Source organism: Papaver somniferum, chromosome 6 (assembly GCF_003573695.1).
Source record: "Papaver somniferum cultivar HN1 chromosome 6, ASM357369v1, whole genome shotgun sequence".
In the NCBI taxonomy this organism is placed as follows: Eukaryota; Viridiplantae; Streptophyta; class Magnoliopsida; order Ranunculales; family Papaveraceae; genus Papaver; species Papaver somniferum.
Window position 1 is genome coordinate 8,739,900 of NC_039363.1, and position 22,013 is coordinate 8,761,912.

Consider the following 22,013-nt stretch of genomic DNA (forward strand, 5'->3'; position numbering starts at 1 on the left):
AGCTGGGGAGGCCTCGTAAATAAGAGGATTATTTTACGAGATCTCCAAACTCGAGAACGGAGATTCGATCCGCTGATAATTATCATGCATGTAAATATATTATTTTTTTTTCTTCTGTCTTATTATATCTCCGTTTAAGTACGAGGCTCTCTTTAAAAGTATAAGACACAAATTAAAGGGTAAAAGATACGGATATTTTGATTAGCAACAAAAAAAAAATCATGTTTATTAGAGGGAAACACAAAAAATTCATGTTCGTCTCCAGTTCTTGAGTTATACGAACTCGAGCAACACTGGTGTGACCTGCTTGGAATTGACGGAACCGTTTGTAATCCGGAATCGAACCCAAAATCTGTCGGTCAGGAAAAAAAGAGATAATGCGCACTCAATACGATTTTGAGGATGGTTACGCAATAAGGCATGCATTTTTATTTATTTTTTGATTTGGGACACTAAGGGCCTGGTTGGTACAGTTTTGAAAAACAGTTTTCAAAAATAGTTTTCCACTGTTTTAAAAATATACCCTTTTTTCCTTGTTTTCATTTTCTAAATTTTTTTTGGTAAAATGTTTTTGAAAACAAGGAAAACCAACTAAATCGGATCAAATGTAAAGATTCGTCTAAGAGATAGTGATATTAGCCATGACTCACTTGCAGTCATTCCCCATCTCTTACTTTGTTCTGAAAAGAAGAAAAGAATAAAGAAAAGAAAAAAAGAGAAAACACAGAAAACAATAATTTGTTGTTTTCATTTTTTTGTTTTTAAAAACAAAAAACAGATAGAAAACATTTTCTGAAAATGTCCTTACCAAACGCGTTTTCTCCTGTTTTCTGTTTTCTCTGTTTTTAAAAACAGAAAACTGTTTTTGAAAACTATACCAAACAGGACCTAATTATGTCCGAAAAATGAAATACAAGGCCTTGAAGAATTTCAAGTTAAATTAGGAATTTAATCACATCGTCGAAGAAGAAACTCCTCTGCGTCCATAGCTATATTATAACCTTGTAGGCGGTTCAGCCCACGGTTACAGAAACAGATCGCTACGACTTGACTGTCATGATGAAATGAGGGAAGCATGATGCACCGCAGACGTCATCAACTGCGTTATGGGAATCTTTTGCGTATCTAACAGTCTACTACTTGCTGTGCAGCTTAAGTAGAATTTCCAAATTTGTGGCCGATACTTAATCTTCCTGGCTAGGCCGATTGGAAAAGGAAGGATAACTACAACATCAATTGACATGTAATATTACTGTTTAAAACCCATATAGCAACTAGGCACCTTTTATATATGTTTAGCCAGGTACCTAGCTAGTTATTAGTTAGGCTTTTGGCTCTGTGGTAGTAGCACGTAACCAATTGACCGTGGATCAATAATGGCTAGTCCACTAGTGGGTCAACTTAATTAAATCTTATATATATAGCTGCTACTGCTACCTTCCACCACCGCAGCCGACCGAAAGCGATGAACTAATACTTGGGAAACCTAATTGTACTTGTTGGAGAATCGCAGAATCCACATACCACCAAGGCGTACAAACTTTGCATAGGTTAAGTTTTTTTTTTTTCTTTTCCATCCGTAAAGCATTTAATACCGACCGTTTTCAAACTGCATTTACCAAGTGTCGCGTTTAATACTGATAAAGTGTTTGATGTTACCTAGTTTTGAACTCCGGTGTATCATCACATAATAGCTTTATTATTATACTGCACTGACATGGGCACCTAATATTTTAGTGCAAATGTTTTGCATACCACTAGAGTTACCGACTCTATATCTTTAAGCTCTTGACAATCACAACTGAGTTTCAGTCATGTCTCTAATAAAAAAGTTGTAGGCTGCAAATTTTCTTAATAGTAACCGTGGGCTGTACATCTTAGAAAGTAAAAGACAAAGCTGAATTAATGTGGGAGGATAACACAGTAGAAACCTAACTCAGACCCTAGTTAGCAATTCGGGATTCGGCAAACGTACGGAACGACAAACGTACGAGTATTATACGGTTTTGTAAAATCCAGATTCGGTCCAAAATTCGGTCAACGGGACGTGATTCGTCATTAATTCGGAACGATATACGTACGTGTATAATTCGATTTATAAATGTGAGTTGGGTTCTGAAAATTCGGTATCTATATATAACAAATAATTTGTATTTATAAGGTCATAGACCAATTTTTATGCATATGTGTGAGTTATTTAAGGAAAAAATAAACTCAATATGATGATATTAATAATATATACAACATTAGTTATCCAAGAGGACGTCGTATGGTGGTTTAGATGCTTGGTTAGTGAGTTTGAGATCTCTCTCACCTTCATCTTCAAATCTCTTCAGTCGTTTTTGTTTCATAAAAATTACAACACGTCTAATATTCGTTCGTGTATGTTCGGGAGGCAGTAAAGCCCAAAAAGTGGAGTCTTTGAAAAGTAAAAGCTAAAGAATTTATGGCGAATTAAGCGGACGTATCATTCGGGATACGTAAAATTCGTGAACGATTCGCGAATAATCCGGAAATGTCACATAATACGCGATTTGGATTCGGAGTTGTAAACGTACGCGAATAAAACGGTAAAATTCGTGATACGGAAAAATTCGTGAATGATTCGCGAATCATTCGCGAACTTACTAACTAGGACTCAGACTACAAAGAAAGAAAAAGAAATCTGAATAAGAAGAATACATGTGCATACCAATCTGAATATATGCTTTCCATAGGTTTTGCCAACTTTCTTCTTCTTTACAAAGATGAAAAGGTTCATGTCTTTTGGATGGTTCAAAATCATAGGGCCACCGTCATTTTTTTAAAGTGCAATTTAAAGGCATTTTTAAGGACATCATAAACTTTTAACGAGACTATCAATGGCATTCATTTCACATGAAACATCTATTTAGAGAAACCAAAAATCATAAAGCAGCATCACCATCATTCCTTATATATACAAGCTCCTTGCAAAGGACCAGTTTATTCACTGGCATGAGCCCACATGATATTGAATTGGGGAATAGGGAGGGGATGGTGTGACTAGTGTGTCACATGTCACAATTCAATCCTTCCCAAAAGATCTGTTCAAATAATCTTTCCACCAATATTCTCATGGACAATCATGCAGATTTGTATCTGTTTTTACTCTCTTAGAGCATCCACAGTGGGCGAGTATAACTAAAAATTTGGGCTGAGTTTGTAACGCAGTGGGACGGAGTAAAGATCATATCCCAGATCAAGACCAAATCCCAGACCATATTTGGTCGAGACCAAATCCCAAATCCTAATATAGTCGGGCGTAAATTTGAATTACGTTTGTTGGTGGGCGTAAATTTAAAGTACGTTTGTTAACGAACGTAAATTTGGTATCCGTTTGTTAGACGGGCGTAATTAAATTTTACGTTTGAGACGGGCGTAACTGAAATGTACGTTTCATGGGGCGTGAAGGAAAAATCCGCCCGAAGCCAGGCGTTGATTTAAACTCCGTCCCACTCAGGCGTACACCAAAACTCCGTCACAGTCAGGCGTACACCAAAACTCCGTCCCACCCAGACGGACATAGATTTTACGCCCATTCATTTTGTATTACGCCTGACCATAATCAGACGGACATTTGTACAACAAAACTTTTTTATTCATTTTGTATTACGCCTGATCATTAGAACTTACAGAGAAATGAGTGAAACCCATTTGATTACTATTAGAGATCTCATTCGTTTCATGTTAATTACCCATAAAACTTTGCCCAAACCTCATTCAGTATTAAAAACAATTCCAAGTATAGAAAGTTTAAGTCTTTTGCTGCACAAATGGCTCTCTCACTCAAGCGTGAAATTTTGTTACGCCACATTTATCATCAGGCGTACAACAAAACTCCGTCCCACTCAGGCGTATGCCAAAAGTCCGTCCCACTCAGACGTACACCAAAAGTCCGTCCTACTCAGACGTGATTTAGAAACCCGTCCCACATCAAACGTAATTTATATTTACGCCTGTCTTCAGGCGTAAATTTAACGTACGCCCGTCTCAAACGTAATTTATATGTCCGCCCAGAAATCAAACGTAACTGGATTATCCGCCCGTTTTCATGCGGTGATTTATTTTACGCTCGATCAAATTTAGTCTTCGTCCCGTAGCGTCACACTGCAGACTAAACTATTTTTTGGTCGTATTTTTTGGTCTTTAATCTTTGGTTATACTCGCACCACTGCAGTTGCTCTTAGTATATCTCCATTTAAGTACAAGACACAGAGAATGGGGTTAAAGATAGGGATGGTTCTATTAGGAAAAAAAAAACACCATTTTGCCATGATTTTCATAGTAGTTCAGAACTTCAGAAGAACACTAAATAAGTCTGCTCATATCAATAAAGAAAAACAGTCACTTAAAAAAATACCTGGCTCTAACCAAGTGGACTTGAGCAAAAAAAATAGCTGCTCATAAAAGTTTGTTACTTCACCGGCACCGAAAGCACGAAACACATTTCGAACCATCCAATTTTTGTGGTACGATAGTGCAATAGAATTGCATCAAGATAGGAGATCAATAATGGAGATAAGTAGATACAAAATATACATAGACAGCCAGAGGTGGGAATCTCATAATTGTTTACCCATAATCTTAAAATGATGATTACTAATTAGGATAAGTCTAAAACTACCCTGTACATGAATAGCTTGAGAGATCAGTACTCAAAATTCACAACTTCTTGTCATGACAATCGCATAAACTGATGATCACACCAAATATGTAACTCATAAAGATCCATCAAGTAAATGAAATAGGAGCTAGAAAACTTCAATCTTTGGAAGCTCATACACTAATCACATCAATGAATGGACTTGATTCTCTATTAGGAGAAACAATTAAGAAACTCTTTGACTATGATCAATCGTTAATTTAAACAGAAAATGGTTCTCAAATCCCAATTCAACTTATGATTAACTATCTCTTTCTGGAAAAACGATGGAATATTAAACATGGGGAGAGTTCCAAGAGAGAGTATTATTTAAAATTCCAGTACTCAAGAGTTTGGCGGCTAACGATTCCCCAAATCCCGCCATCAATCACTCTAAATAAATAAAGATATTCGAATATTTTGTTGCATCAGTACACTAAGAATCATAGAACAGAAACAATATTATTGCACAGTAGAACAAGATAAGAAGATACTAAAACAAAGACAGTATCCCGGTTTTGATGGTTTGCACCACTTGTAAGTTACCATGTAGCATGCACCACCTGGGGTACATAGGGAGGGACATAGGGTTTGGCCAAATATCAATACATTGTGGGTTCATATCATGTCTTCTACATCATTCTAAATAGTTCACTGATGTTGAAACCTCCCTTAATTCCATATCTAAAGCAAAAATGCTCATAGATCCCCTAAGAAAGATCTTGAAGTTCCTTTTCTCAGTTAACCCAGAAGCTCCTAGTAATTAAAAGCCTAACTCTAATGAGGACATGGTTTTCACAATCAACTTAATTAACTGTTTTTAATTAACTGTTTTTTAGGAGGATTTAGAATCTAGAATATTGATATAATGGCAAGGTTCACCAGATTCTAAATGCTCATCACCAAGTACCTGGGTGCACTTAACAACTTATTGTCCTCAAAAATTACCCATATATGTCGGTATTACAAGATGAACTCTAAAATCTAATCTAATACACTAGTGCGAATAAACCTAAATATGCCTAACTCCAACTAGATCATTCTAGTAGCTAACTATTACCATGGATCAATGCAAAATCCAACTAGTGACAAACAGGGAATTGAAATCAAAAGATAAGAACCAAAATTAATAGAACAAATAAATGTATTTATATGTACATACGATAACTGAAATTAAAAAAGTGTAGTGTGTAATTTGCTGTTGTAGTGGGTGGTACTACTAAGTAGACCACTAATACCATTTAACCTACTACTAAACAAGCAAGCTAATAAGCTAAATACATATAACCCATCCTCTAATCTTCCATTTAAAACCCTAGTTTGCAAAAAATGAGGTTTTTCTTTCTTAATTACTTATTCTGAAGAACATATCCAAGAATTCACCATACCTTCACCTCTTGTAGACACATTTTCACTGCCGGCTGATCTTTTTTCTGCATTCCCAGTTACCATCTGTTGTTGTTGTTGTGGATGACGATGAGAATTATTATAATTACCATTCAAAATATGATCTTGATTCTCCCATGATGCTGAACTATTCCTCATTGGCATTGTTGATATTAAACCATCTGAAGTAACAAGATTTGGTAATCCCCTACCACCACCACTACTATAGTGGTTTGCGCTACGAACATCATTACTCTGATTTATAGGGTTAGATTGAAGAAGAAGAGATTGGTAAGGAATCAGAGATGGATTGGCTTGCATGTTAAGTGAACTTTGATTGTTTTTATTACTAGGAAACCCTAATTGATCAGAAAGAAGTTGGAAGTTATTAGCATTTGATGAAGATGTCATACTAGGGTTAGTATGTGTGGTACTAGTACTAGCAGTAGCATTAGAACTCAGCACCATTGGGGTTGTGGATGACGATAGAAATGGAGGAACTTGAAGAGGTTTTTGAGCAAAAGGGCGTAAAAGATACGATGAATCACCACCACCACCACCACCACCACTGGATCTTATAGTTGATGTAGTACTACTATTACTAAAGAGATCAAGTCTTGTATTACGAGGAAACAACAGAGATGATGAAGATGTAAATGGTTGAGTTGGCATACCTGTAAATTCTTGAACCATCGATCTAAAATTACTTGTATCTGTTGTTAATACAGTTGTGGGTGCTCTTCTTGAAGCTCTAGATCTTTTCTTTGTGTTTCGATTTGGTTGTTGATTATTAATGTTTACCTGATGATGATGATCAGCGCTATTGTTAGTGGGAAATGATGATGGGTTTTGTGAAGCGACCCGACCCGAATGAGGGAGTACTGATTGTTGCTGATGAGATGGTGATGAAGTTGAGGAAGTCATTAGAGAATTGAAGTTATTCAGTTGAGATCTTGGAATTGTTGTAGATGGGTTCTGTAAAAGTATGTCTAGATTCAGTGATGATGATGGGTTTTGATTTGATCTTGATGATGATGATAATGATAGTGGTGGTGAGAAAAGATTGTTATTATGATCAGTAATGAGAAAGTTAGAAAGAGAATCAAATAATGATGATTGCTGTTGTAGTGATGGTGCTTGTATGGAATTACCACCACCACCACCACCACTAACACTTCCACCACCACCGACATGAAAGAAAGCATGTGAAGAAGAATCATACTCTGCTTCATCACCACCACCACCAGTACTTGATGACTGCATACTTCCACTATTTCCCGAATCCATTACTTCACAGATAGATATACAGAGAGGAAAAGAGACACAGAGAGAGAATGAGCTAGAGAGAGAGTTATATACCTACAAGTTAGCACCACAGTTAAGACGTGTCTGTCAAAATATCCATTGTGTCTGAACACAAAACTGAAACACAGAGATTTGGTGACCAGAGGAGAATAAGTGGTAATAAAAGCTCTGATCTACAATGAAAATATACTACTGCTGTAATTATTTCTTGTATGTTTCGGTTGAAACTAATAATAATACCAGTGAAACAGAAGATCGAAGAGGAAGAGGAAGAGGAGTAGAAGATCTAAGAAAAGAACCCTTTTACTTTTCTTTCTTTCTTTCTTTCTCTGTTTTGTTTTTTTCTTTTTGGTGGTGGGGGGTTTGGTTGTTGAACTAGTTTTTTTAGTGTTTCTGAGAAGGAGATGGGAGGATGGATGGATGGATGGAAGGAGGATGAAAGTAATAGAAAGGGAGAGATGATGAGATAGAGAGAGATAGAGTCTTTCTTTTGAACTTTCAAAGAGAGAGAGAGAGCGTCTCGTAGGCGGCTTCTGATATCAAAATTTCCACTCAAAAGATCCTTTAGAGAGATTGCTATGTGGTGGGGATGGATCTCTGTTTATCTCTACATTTATAGATTAAAGTAATTAAGCAGAAAGAGAGGTAATTAATTAAGTGCTAATCTCAATGTGTGAAACTTGTCGAAGTAGTTTAGGGGATTAATTAGTACGAGTTATTACGTTTTGTACTTTTTGTGTGTGAAATGAAGAAATTGAGAACGAGGTTGTATAATACAAGGTTAAAAAGGTAATCATAATTAGAGAGTGAAAGTGGGCAAGCTAAAGCTAGCCACTTAGGAGGAGGAGTTGGTGGTTGTTGCAGCAAGGCCTACAAATGCACTACAACGTGAGAAGAGAAGTCCAAGTCACCATTTCACCACCACCACTAGTTCATTTGGTCATATGAACATAAGTTGAATCTAATCAAATCTTTTTATAAACGGTCACGAAAAATTAATAAATAATATATAACTAACTGATTCGTTTAAAGTATTGATTAGCGTGGGAAGCAATAGCCGAAAATTGTGATTTTAAGGTGGAAGTGCTTAACCACTACAAAGTTAAATTTGTAACTTTTTACAGAGAAGTAAAAAGTACTCGTAAAAATCGAGTCATAACCTACTACCGGTCATGAGAAACCTTTGACCAAGTCAGAAGAAAGTTGAAAGAAAAATCGTCAAGTTATAATTACGGAAACATCAAAATCTTTTGCAGACATCAATCTCTCCTCTCTCTATCACTCTCAACCCTGAAGAACCATGCTATCTTTCTTTTCCACTTACTCATATTTTTTGGATTTTTATGCCCAACATTTTATTCATTATTTCATTTTGAATAACAATTCAATACGTTTCTCATTTTTCAATTTTGTTCATGGATATAGAATCAGATCACCAGATCACCAGTTAACAAATTTAATAATATATCTCGTCACATAAAATGTAAACCATGCAAGGGTAGTGTGGATAACAATTTCTACTTCTCCTTCACTTGATCCTTGATAGGGTTCTCGATTCTTTTCTGTGCGTGGTCACCGTTAATGCCCTCTAATCATTTTTGAGCTAAAAGCAAAATGTACAAATTTTATAGGTAACCAGTAAACCACAAATATATATAAATTCTAATTTCCATAAATGCTGGTACCTCCTATTCAAAATAATAAACTGATTTCATTTTGAATTGTGCGTAAAATCAGCATGTTATTTTGAAATAGAGAGCAGTTAAATTGCCACCACCGATTAAGTGATGCATTTTTCCGCAGCATCTGCATTTGATTGCAAATCATGTACCTCGGTTTGAGTTGTGTGTAATTTATTAGTAATTATTTATGAACCGTAATAATAAGTCCTAGATTTACTTTGGACCCCTAATCATGATTTCCCCGATTCTCACGCCTTCCAATTCTACACGGAATGCAACACAATCTTTGCCACGTCTAGCACGTTCTTTCCTCTCTCTCTCAAATTAACGGCTCTCCCGGTTTAAGGGTAAAAAGAACGAGGGAAGAAAATTCTCTGCTCACCTGCTCTTTCTTTCCCACGTGTCCTTTACTTTGATTCACCAGTCAACTATTTTGACTTTGACTATTTTAGACCGTACAGGCACCACCAAACAATATTGTGGAGTCTTATGGTGCCGCAAGTCCTTGTCACATGGTAATGTATGGACCATATGGTCCGTGTCAAGGTTGGTAAGTTCACACACTGTGGTTTGATTACTAGATTGCTTGCACTCTAAGAACTAGAATGTTCGGCACGTGCAAATGCACGCGTAACAAGAATTGGCTTCATTTAACTTGGTCTGAGTCCGTTTTCAACATAGTCAACTTTTTCTTTCCTTTTAATAAGCTAAATTACCAATATATCCTCAGTTTTATTTTTACACATTTTTTTTGAATGAGTGATATAGAGGCAAAATAGTCCAAAATAATGTGCAGCTTCAAGTTACCGTTCAAGGGAGAGTTCCCTTTATATAATGGAATAGATTTGGGGATCATTTTTGCTAGCAGTAGCCAGTTGGCATGCCACTAGTTTCATTAATCTTCAGTTCATAAAATTTAACCTTCAGTGTATAAAATGAGACAACAGATTTTAGGTGGACCACCAGCATATATCAAGCAGGGTCAGATTTGGGGTCAGTTCATCCCGGACCACAGGTTAGGGTTTGTTCTTTCATAAACAAGAAACTATCACCAGTCAATCACGTAATGCATAGGAGATAGGCCGCTGAGTCCTAATAAATGTTAGGTTCAACCATTTTAAGGAATTGTTGGCCAACACATAACTATAATCTTAGAATGGTTCTGGTTCCAACAGCATACAAACAATTCTCTTTATTCTTTGCAACTCTTCCCATCCTATACGTACCCAAAAATAGTAGTGTTTTAAAACTATACGAATACATGCAAAATGCATGCGAGGGAGTGCCCTTGATTTAGGGTTTCAAAACTCTTCTTTGTTACTCATAATTTCCCATTTAGCTTCAACACTTTAGAAAATCATTTCTCTTTACAGATGCTATATTTAAGTATGTTACATGTTCGTTAGCACGTTATCTTTACGCACCAAATGATCGAAGATTCGAACAATGAATAAAATGAATTATTTATTGTGTGGAAATGTTTTGGAGCCATTTTTAACCTAGTTGTGCATATACATGATTCCGCTCATAAACATCTTTCAAAGAGGAAGTAGTTTCCCGAGTAAGCTGCCAGAATATCTTTGTCTAGTGATAGTAATAGTAAAAAGTATGAATTAACAGGCGACTTGAGAATATTTGTAGTTGCAGTTTCATTATTTAGGTGTTATTGGACTTGGAGGTTAGAGTAGAAACCTAACAGTTTTAACCCCTAGTAACATTCTTCTTCTATAGTCTAAAGTTTAATCATGAACATTTTGAACCAACACTAAGTCCGTACTCATGAAATGGATAACAATGCCACTTTCTGTCAAATCTCATCTTATATTCTGCGTAAATCTCTCTGCTTCTGGAATCAGTCAGGTGCTCTCCACACGAAATGAAAAATATCCATGAGTCGATTTCCACAAAGTAAATAAATAAATAAATAAACATTTTCTGGAAATTTCCACATTAAAAGAAATCAAATAAAAGCAGGAGGACAAATCCCTTGGGAATTAGAATTTTTCTCAAGAGGCTACAAAGAATATAAAAACTTTACATAAGTATTTTTCTCAAAAGATCAACAGAAATGACCATGGAATTCAATAATATCTTCAAACTTTTGACATCATTTTATGCAGGTGTTTCGATTAAGGAAAATACGTCACTTAGTTATGTAGAAGTGAATTTACAATGTGGGTTTAAATTCATATTTAAACAAACGTGGGTGTAATTAATCAAGTGAACTGATTTATCACTCCATTCAATTTACCTAACCTCAAATTTGCTCTTTACATAAATCATTAGGAACAGACTAATGGGATCATATTCCTTGCTTTCTTTCGCATCTTTTTCCTTGTATAGTGTTTCATAATTCTTCGTCATCCATTGCGTAAATATTTGCCCGAAGCTCTAAAAACGTCTTCGATATTCTTCATGTAGTCAATTTTTTGTCTCACATATACTGCACGAACCAAAACTCCAAAGAAATTATTCTCGATTTGAATCTTAGAGTTTAACGAAAATTTCTGTTTAAGTCACATTATTGTAAAATTTTCCAATAGTAAAGTCGTTAGTTTATAATATTTATGGGTTCAAAAGTCTGAGTTTTCTAAGCTTGGCAAAAGAAGTGATCCTACGTAATAAACAAAGCACACGAAATTTCCAAAGGAAAATAGCAGGTAACGAGAAAAAATGGTAGGTGCACTACCAAGAAGTACCACCAACTAACAAGTACCAACCGGACTAGTCAACGCCATAGCAGACATACAACATTCTTATTCTAAGCCCAATGGACAGCGGCACAAGCGTTTAACCAGAAAATAATCCCTCTAGGCCTCTACAAATCCAATGAGGCTCATTAAAGTTGTGCCAAGTGCCAGACGATCAATCCTAAGCAGTAAGTTATTGACCACCTTGTCTCGATATTTCCCATTCAAGTTCGACACGAGTACCCCATGCAAAAACGTGTCACGAGATTTCATGCTCACAAAAGGTTTTAGTAAGTTAACATTTTAGTTATCTTCGAGTGAAATAGAGATGGGGAAAGAAGAGTTTGTGAGTAAGTTGTTTAGAAATGGGAATACCATCACTTCAAAATTGAATCGTTTCTTTGGCAGAGAAGATCCGAAAAATAGAAACTTCCCAATCTTAGAAGGTCATCCTATTGCACAAGAACATGCTCAAGGTGCAGCTGAGACTTTTAAAGACACAGCAGAGAAGATTGGTGTTCTTAAGAAAGAGTTCAAGATATATAGATGGAATCCAGATGTGCCATCATCAAAACCATATCTCCAATCTTACTTTCTGGACCTCACTACCTGTGGCCCTATGGTAATGTATTCCTTACTAGTTATACCCCTCGCATATATATCTCCGAGGCTTATATATATTGTCTTCTTAAATTGGTGCAAAAATCAGGTGTTGGATGCACTACAAAAAATAAAATCTGAAGAAGATTCAACTTTGAGTTACAGAAGGTCATGTAGAGAAGGAATATGTGGCTCATGCTCCATGAACATTGATGGCGTCAATAGTGTTGCTTGTTTAAAGCCCATTGATACGGATATAACTAAGCCTACGTTTATTACTCCTCTTCCTCATATGTTTGTTATCAAAGATTTGGTTGTCGATCTCACCAATTTCTATAACCAATACAGGTATATATATAGCTTATGAATCTTTATTGGACCAAATATATATATAGCTATTGTATAAATGTTTATAAGGTCAATTGAGCCATGGTTGAAGACAAAGAAGGCAGCACCAGAGGGAAGAGAGCATAGACAGTCCCCGTCAGACCGGAAAAAGCTGGATGGATTGTACGAGTGTATTTTGTGTGCCTGTTGTAGTACATCTTGTCCTTCGTATTGGTGGAATCCTGAAGAGTTTCTTGGGCCTGCTGCATTGATTCATGCATATAGATGGGTCGCTGATAGGTATTAATCTTCCTCTCTTGTCACTCATAATGATGGTTGGCGAAATTGGATTGCGCTAGATGCTAGTTGTGTGGAACAGCAGGGTCACCCTTTTTAAGGGTCGCTTTGTGTGTAAATTGGGGGTCTAAGTCTCTATGTTGATTACTGTATATTTTTCTTTTGCAGCCGGGACGACTTTACGAAGGAGAGGTTGCAAGCATTGTCTGAAAAAGAAACGAAGTTGTACAGGTGCAGGACAATAAAGAACTGCACAGCCTGTTGTCCTAAGAGTTTAAATCCTGCAAGTGCCATCAACAAGATGAAGGCTATGCATCTTCGATCTATACCTGTTGATAAGGTCGAAAGAATTGATACTGTCTAGCTAGGTGGTTGCATAAATGTCACTGTCAATGGTGTATTACTAATCTAGAAGCTCTTATGAGTTCTTACGTGAATCAAATTCCATTATTCTTCATCAAGTGTTGTAACACATCCGCATAAAGACTCATGAATTGTTGGGAACATTAAAACAAAACAATAAAAAAGTGATCGAACAATTTAGAAGGTAAACCAAACAGCAAAAACAACAGTATAAATATCCAATCCAATTATCCAAACGAGGTCGCTCTAACACTCGTCTACAATGTTACACCACTATAATTACCATTGTTTCTGAATTGGTTCAAAGAGGACATTAAATTTGCTTCACATGCAAACTGGCAATGGCCACCATATACTGGTAGTTTACACTTAAAACTGCAAAAGAAATCGGTTCGTGTACATACAAGTTGACGCAGTCCATTCAAGTTGGTAACCCCATCTGACTTGGGCCACTTGGCGTAATAGTGGTGTAACGTTCTACCTACAATTCATAGGGTCCATTCGTAGGCCCGTATTTAACCGCATGACCATTCTATTCTATCTATATATACCATATATAGGTTACCCTTTCTTTGGAAACAAGTTACCGGAGTCGCATTCCTCTTCAGAAACGGAAGTAAGATCATCTAGGGTTTTTCCTTATAGAGTTTTTGAGCTATATATGTATATACTGTTTCGCTTTGTTAGATTAAAAAGTTTGGTTGGCTGTTTGAGGTATTCTGCAACTTTGGTGTTTAAGAGATGGAGGAGATCAGGTGGCCAACCTACATTGGTTATTCCTGAATATATTCTTGATCCAATATTTCATACTGCGTATTTAATCAAATCTCTTAAATCAGAAGAATACCTTGAACATAATAACATCTACTATGATTTAATCAGATCTCTTAAATCAGAAGAATACCTTCGGGATAACACATATGGAGATTTTGATTGTAACGAAGCTTTTAGGATCAAGAAATCCCCAGCTGAAGCCCTTGGAATCGAAGAAGCCCTTGACATACTTATTGAAACTTGTAAAAAAGATGAGGGTCGCTACAGATTTGGTTGCGTAAAGTTCCTCCCTGTAGTTGTCGAGCTTGTAAGATTTCTGACTTCCTCAAAGCCCTCAACTCATTATCCTCTTTACTTGTCTTTAAAACTTCTAAGAAACCTATGTGGTGGAGAAATATTGAATCAGAATTGTTTGTTAGAAGTAGATGGGCTTGCCGTTATTGCTAGGGCTGTTGACACGGTGAAGAGTAAAAAGAACTATGGTTTAGAGGTTGTGAAAACTGTGTTGGAGTTTCTGGGACATTTTTGTCGGGCAGGAGAAGAACATATAAATGCTGTTTGGTTTCGATTCTTTCCTGGTAGATTCAAAAATACGGCTAAAACTCGGGAACGGGATTTCTTGAACGTCTTGTGCATGGTTGTCCATACTTGCTGTGATGGAAGTTATGAAATAATGGGACAGCTTCATGGGATTGAAGGGGTACAACTTGTTGCTGAGATGCTCGGAACTTCTCGATTTGGTACGTTTCGTGTGTTAACTATGCAATCTTGTGTTTTCTGATATATATATATATATATCTTGAATTTTAGAGTTTATGTTTTGTACACTAAATTTCTTGTTTTTCTTTGTCTTATTTTAGCTGGAGGAATCATAGAGGATTGGCTGGTGGTCTTGTGTTTAGTTTTGAGAAATTTTCTAAACATCAATAAAGAGAGTTGTCTTTATATAAGCTAAGTTTCATCTTGCAGTTGCCATTAATTGGTATCAGAGCTTGTTTCTGAGCCATGGAAAACGAAACCACCATTGTGGGTGCAAAACAGTTCACGCCACCATCAATACAAGTTCCAATCCTCAACGCCACAAACTACACAGTATGGGCCATGAGAATGAAGGTACTGATGAAAATCTACAAGGTGTGGGAAACAATTGATCCTGGTACATTGGACCCAGACAAAAACAATGTTGCCATTGGATTACTCTTTCATGCAATACCAGAATGTCTTGTTCTACAAGTTGGTGAACAGGAAACTTCAAAGAAAATTTGGGATGCAATAAAGGCACGTAATCTCGAAGCTGATCGAGTTAAAGAAGCCCGTCTGCAAACCTTAATGTCTGAATTTGAAAGAGTGAAGATGAAAGACACTGATATTATTGATAGCTTTGCAGGAAAGCTATCAGAGATAGCCTCAAAAGCTGCGTCACATGGACAATCCATTGATGAAGATAAACTGGCAAAGAAGTTTCTCAATAGTTTACCAAGATCCAAGTATATTCATATCATAGCTTCTCTCGAACAAGTCTTAGATTTAACGAAGACTAGCTATGAAGATATAATTGGAAGATTGAAAGCATATGAAGAGAGAATCCTTGATGAAGAAAACAATGGAGAAACTCAAGGAAAACTCTTGTACACAAACTGTTACCAACAAAACTCTGCGACAAGAGGAAGAGGTCGTGGAAGAGGTGGTAGAGTAAACAGAGGCCGAGGAAGGGGAGGAAGGTTTAGCTCACAAGATAGAACAACAAGTCAGAATGATCAAAACCAAGGGAAAGAAAAGAAGGATAGATCAAACATTATTTGTTACAGATGTGATAAACCAGGACACTTCTCCTCTGTATGCCCTGAAAGAATACAAAAGATGGAAGAAGCAAACAAGAATGAAACAAGGGAAGCAGATACAACTCTTTTCATATACGAAGTTGTATTCTTAAACGAAGGGAAACTAATACCAAAGAACTACGAATCAAAGGATGGAGAAGAATGAATCTGGTATTTAGATAATGGAGCCAGCAATCACATGACTGGTAAGAGACACTACTTTTCTGAACTCAATGAGAAAATCAAAGGACAAGTGAAGTTTGGGGATGGATCTTCTGTAGAAATTGAAGGGAAAGGATCAATTCTATTTCAGAGCAAGACCGTAGAATAGAAGCTTGTCACAAACATCTACTTCATCCCAAACTTACAAAGCAACATTCTAAGTTTAGGACAAGCTACAAAAGTTGGATGTGATGTTAGAATGCGACAAGATTATCTAACAGTTCATGACCCAAGTGGAAGACTTTTAGTTAGAGTCTCACGCTCACAGAATAGACTCTACAAGATAAGTCTCATGATTGGAAGGCCATTGTGTCTGAATATGAGACTGGAAGATCAGACATGGAAGTGGCACGCAAGGTTAGGACACATAAGTTTCAGAACCTTAAAAACTATGTCTCAGAACAAGATGGTTCGAGGGCTACCACAGATAAACGATGAATCAAGGATCTGTGAATCATATTTAGTTGGGAAACAAACGCGTCAAGGTTTTCCAAAAGCAACAACATTCAGAGCCTCAAAGCCATTAGAGCTTCTTCATGCTGATTTATGTGGTCCTATTACACCACAACAAAACGGAGTGGTGGAGAGGAGAAACATGACTCTAATGGAGATGACAAGAAGTTCTTTAAAGGATATGCAGGTACTTATCTATGGGGAGAAGCTGTACGACACTCCACATACCTAATAAACAGTATACCTACGAAAGCTCTGAAAGACATGACTCTATATGAAAGTTTGCGAAAGAGAAAACCAAACATAGATCATTTAAGAGTGTTTGGTTGCAAAGCATACAGAAAAGTTGATTCTGCAACTCTTAAGAAACTGGATGATCGATCTCAGACTCTTGTGCATCTAGGAATTGAGCCCGGATCCAAAGATTACAGATTATTCAATCTAACAACGAAAAGAGTAATAGTGCGTCGAGATGTGGTATTCGATGAAAAAGCAAACTGGAACTGGAAAAAAACTAATGATGGACCAAGTAGGGATCCAGGAATGTTTCACAAGAGATGGGGTCAAGTAATTGATGAAGGCGAAGGACCCATAATCACCAATACCAATGGAAACAATGATGTTAATCAAGAAGAAGAAGAGAATAATGAAAACACTTAGAATAACGAAGAAGTAGAAGAAGAAGAAGAAGATATCGATGAAATAACTCAACCCATTCCACTGCGAAAATCAACAAGACAGATACAAAAGCCACATTATCTGGAGGATTATGTTCTTCAAGCTGCAGAAGAATGTGAGATTATGCTACTTTCTGTTAATGATGAACCAAGGAATTTTCAGGAAGAAAATGTCTCGACTAAATGAACACAAGCATGTAGAGAAGAAATTATTTCAATCAACAGAAACAAGACTTGGTTTCTAGTTGATAAGCCAGGTGGGGTAAAAGTAATTGGTCTTAAGTGGATCTTCAAAATAAAACGGAATGCTGATGGTATTGTCAACAAATATAAGGCAAGACTTGTAGATAAGGGATACGTTCAAGAATCAGGAATAGATTTTGATGAAGTTCTTGCACCAGTTGCTAGAATTGAAACAATACGCTTATTAATTGCAGAGGCATCATTAAACTCATGGAAAATTCACCACTTAGACGTTAAGACAACATTCTTACATGGTGAATTGCGAGAAGATGTGTATGTTGAACAACCAGAAGGTTTTGAAGTAAAAGGACAAGAGCATAAGGTTTATAAGTTATCAAAAGCTCTATATGGTCTAAGACAAGCTCCTCGAGCCTGGAATACAAAGTTAGATCAAATCTTAAGAGAAATCAGATTTGTTAAGTGCTCTAAAGAAACATCAGTATACAGAAGAGAAGAAAAGGGAACGCTTCTTGTGATTGCAGTCTATGTAGATGATCTATTTTTGACTGGCAACTCCCTTAAGGTGATCAATGAGTTCAAGAGAGAAATGTCATCAAAGTTTGAGATGTCAGACCTCGAAAAACTCACTTATTACCTTGGCATAGAAGTCCATCAAGGAGTAGATGGGATTCAGATTAAACAAGAAGCTTATGCAAGGAGAATTCTGAAAGAAGCAGGACTTGAAACTTGTAATCCAACTAAGATACTATGGAGTTTGGACTTAAAGTTTCAAAGGCACAAGAAGAAGCTGAGATTGATCCAACGAGTTATAGAAGAAATGTTGGATGCCTTAGATACTTGTTACACACAAGAGCAGACTTGGCTTTCTCTGTGGGAGTAGCAAGCCGTTATATGCAGAGTCCACGCAAGTCTCATGGTGATGTAATAAAGCAGATATTGAGATATCTAAGAGGAACAATCAGCTGTGGATTGAAGTATGGTCGAGGAGGATCCAAAGGAATTGTTGGGTATAGTGACAGCAGTCATAATATTGACCAGGATGATGGAAAAGGTACAACTGGTCATATATTTTATCTAGGTGAAGCACCTATTACATGGTGTTCACAGAAGCAAGACACTGTAGCCCTCTCATCCTGTGAAGCTGAGTTTATGGCTGCAACAGAAGCAGCTAAACAATCAATATGGCTTCAAGAACTGTTGGGTGAAATCAAAGGAAGAGAACCTGAAAAAGTTCTCATCAAGATTGATAATAAGTCTGCAACTGCACTCACTAAAAATCCAGTGTTTCATGGGAAGGTGAAACACATTCACAAAAGGTATCATTTCATACGAGAATGTATTGAGAAGGAGATCATCAACGTTGAACACATACCAGGAACTGAGCAGAAAGCAGATATATTGACAAAGGCATTAGCTCGGATCAAGTTTGAAGAAATGAGACAATTGATTGGAGTACAAGATATGTCACGGGTAAGGTTGAAGCTTAACGGGGAGAATGTTGGTTAAACTTCAACATAGAAGTCACTAACAAGCTGGTTAGGACAAAATTAGGAAATTGATGTAATCTTAAGGGAATTAGAAGTCATCTAGTTCTAAGAAAAGGAAAGACATGTAATAAGGTAATAGGACTAGGAAAAGGAATTCATAGTTCTATATATATATGATCACCAAAATTGTGGTTGATCATATGAGCAAGATTAGAGCTTGTGTTTAGTTTTGAGAGATTTTCTAAACATCAATAAAGAAAGTTGTCTTTATATAAGCTAAGTTTCATCTTGCAGTTGCCATTAGGTGGAGCTTCTGGATACAATCTGCCTCAAAGGATCCTGTTTAGTGCCATTGTTTAAAGAACTGAAAAGGCAATTTGATGCATCTATTGACAATGCTGTCAAAAAGTTGGGTGATTTGAAGGATGATGACATTAAACATGCACATACATATCTGTTGCACTTGCTCACTAACAGATTGAACGAGAAACGCTCAGAACCTAATGTGTCTAAAGAGTTTGCCATCTTTGTTCTTCGATTATTCAAGACTGCAGGAGCTGATTACTTTGCGAAAGTCAAATCTGGTTTAATTTATAATCCTCTGGATATTAGTCTTAAAAACAACTACACAAGTGCCCTTCAACTTGTACAACATTCAATCTATATTGTGCACCGTTTATATAAAAATGATTTGAAAGTCATTCCTTCACCTGGTACAAGTAGTTCAACAGCTGAAAATTCAGTATTCGAGTTGTTATTGTCGTCGGGGCTGGTAGATCATCTTTTATATTATCTTTGTCAATTTGGGCCTCCCTTGGTCAAGAGATTCACCTCTTCTGAACAACTGGAGGAGTTCAGTTTTGAAGCGTTGCGTATGAGTACAATTGTACTTATCGGTATCTGTGTGGAAGGAAGAAAGCATGTACAAGATGAAATCAGGCAGAAAGGTTTTATCCTTCTGCTATTGCAGCAATGTGATAAAGATCAGCCGCTGTTAAGATTGAATGGACTAAAGACAGTGATGAATTTGATTGATGGAAACATAGAGAACCAGCAAGAAATGATTAAATTGATGAGAGGTGGAGGTGTGCCTCCACTTACCGGACCCGGGCGGTTGACGATTGAAAAGGAGACTGGACGTGCTAGGTTAAGAGATTGCTAATTGAACTGGTAAAATTGCACTCCCTTTTCCTAGTAACTTCACACTCAAATATTTATTGATATCTTATGAAACACTTGTGTAGTGATTTGCAAGAATGAAGTGTAGGAAATTGTACAGCTTCATGTTGCATTTAGCCTTGAGAAAATTTTTTCATCTTGTTTTCTTTTACTCCTGTGATAAAGAAGTTTGTATGGAAATATTTGTCTTGATTATGTCAGTGAATCAAGGGGATGATCTATAGACCATTATCAACCCACATTTTTGTAGTACCTCAAATGCATTTATCAAATTTTTCAAGATGATTTTTCTTAAGACTTAAGATATGGGTTGTTAGCTCAATAAAGTGAACGGGCCTATTTATAAGCCTGTATTTAAGATCTATAGACTGGCCCGTATTTAAACGGAAGATCCTCTTTCTATAAATAACGTATAGATCTTTCTTTCCTTTTAAAACATAAACTACCGGAGTCGGTCTTCTTGAAGAAAACACAATATATAAGGATAAAGACTTGACCAATTTTAGGCATCTGCAAGAAATTCTTGAGATTATAAGTTATTGGAGTCCGATTCCTCTTCTGAACAACAAAAAGTTCATCCAGGATTTTGTGGTAATAGAATTTTTCAGTATATATTATTTAGATTGGTAGATTTTGAGTTGTTTACTACTTTTGTGTTTAAGAGATGGAGAAGGATATGTGGCCACCTACATTGGTTATACCTGACTGCATTCTTGATCCAATACTTCATACTGCATATTTAATCAAATCTCTTAGAAAAGATGAATACCTTGACTACAACATCTATGGAGATTTTGATTGGTATGAAGATTTGAGGATCAACGAAGCCACGGATGAAGCCCTTAAAATCGAACAAGCCCTTGACATGTTTATTGAAACTTGTAAAACTCCTGAGAGTCGCTTCAGACTTGGTTGCGTAAAGTTTCTCCCTGCAGTTGTTAAGCTTGTAAGATTTCTGACTTCCGAAAAGCCCTCAACTCACTTGTGTACACATATATCTCACTATCGGACACGTGTATACAGAAAGGTACGTGGAAAGCATGCAAGCCAAAACATCAAAACATGATGCGTCACGAAGCACCAAATAAACCCCGAGGAGTTACTTTATCTCATCCCCAGAAGAGGGGCTAAGATCAACGGTGGAGAGAAAGTTAGCTGACACGGACTGACAGGGGCAGAAGACACTTGTCTGACACGAGCAGACCCCTCAACTACCCGCATTAAACACTCTGAGCAGTGTACGTGTCGACCAACCTGTGGAACGAGCGAAGATACCTCTGCGGGATCGAGGGGGAAACGCAGACCTCCGCGTGATGGACGCAAGGACACGAGAAGATAAGGTTCCAACGGTCTTCAGAGATGGGTCCCACGTTCCAACCTTATAAATACCCAATCTCCACAAAGAGGAGAGGGGATCGAAAACATCAGGAAGGGAAGGAGAGAGAGAGAGAGAATAATAAGGGTAAGTTAATCCCTTAGTGGAGAGAAACATGTAAACCCAAAGTCATTCAACTATTCGTGTAACCGTGAATAATATAGTAGAACAACAAACCCCGTGGATGTAGGCCTTAGTGCTGAACCACGTAAACCTTGGTCTTATTTACATTTCAGCACTTTACATTCATTTAGCTCCGCACGTGTTTGCTTATATGTTTTGTTTTCCTTAAATACTTGTATCACATGCATGATCACCACGCACGGGGATGTTGGAGGAGGCCATGATAAACCCGAAGGTTTTGAGCCAATGAATCAACATCAGGGTATCATCATCATAATCTCTTTAGATGTTAATGATTGATTGTGAGCATTCGGACCCCCACGTAGTTCGTGTGTCCACAATTTGGCGCTAGAAACAATTCCCGTTTCTGTTTAAAATAATTTATA

General features: G+C 37.0%; 3 protein-coding genes across 3 annotated transcripts; 2 read left to right on the forward strand and 1 right to left on the reverse strand.

The window, feature by feature from the left end:
* Positions 1-5,763: 5,763 nt before the first annotated feature.
* LOC113286865 (probable serine/threonine-protein kinase DDB_G0276461) lies at positions 5,764-7,916 on the reverse strand. The gene has a single exon (XM_026535499.1). It carries the CDS (start codon positions 7,334-7,336, stop codon positions 6,017-6,019), a length of 1,320 nt encoding a protein of 439 aa, XP_026391284.1. The 5' UTR covers positions 7,337-7,916; the 3' UTR covers positions 5,764-6,016.
* Positions 7,917-12,054: 4,138 nt separating this feature from the next.
* LOC113290431 (succinate dehydrogenase [ubiquinone] iron-sulfur subunit 3, mitochondrial-like) lies at positions 12,055-13,314 on the forward strand. The gene is made up of 4 exons (XM_026540038.1): positions 12,055-12,348; positions 12,436-12,674; positions 12,744-12,953; positions 13,119-13,314. Exons 1-4 carry the CDS (start codon positions 12,055-12,057, stop codon positions 13,312-13,314), a joined length of 939 nt encoding a protein of 312 aa, XP_026395823.1.
* Positions 13,315-13,974: 660 nt separating this feature from the next.
* LOC113290432 lies at positions 13,975-20,112 on the forward strand. The gene is made up of 3 exons (XM_026540040.1): positions 13,975-14,827; positions 14,948-14,973; positions 19,255-20,112. The coding sequence occupies exons 1-3, from the start codon at positions 13,975-13,977 to the stop codon at positions 20,110-20,112; spliced, it is 1,737 nt and encodes a 578-aa protein (XP_026395825.1).
* Positions 20,113-22,013: the final 1,901 nt, after the last annotated feature.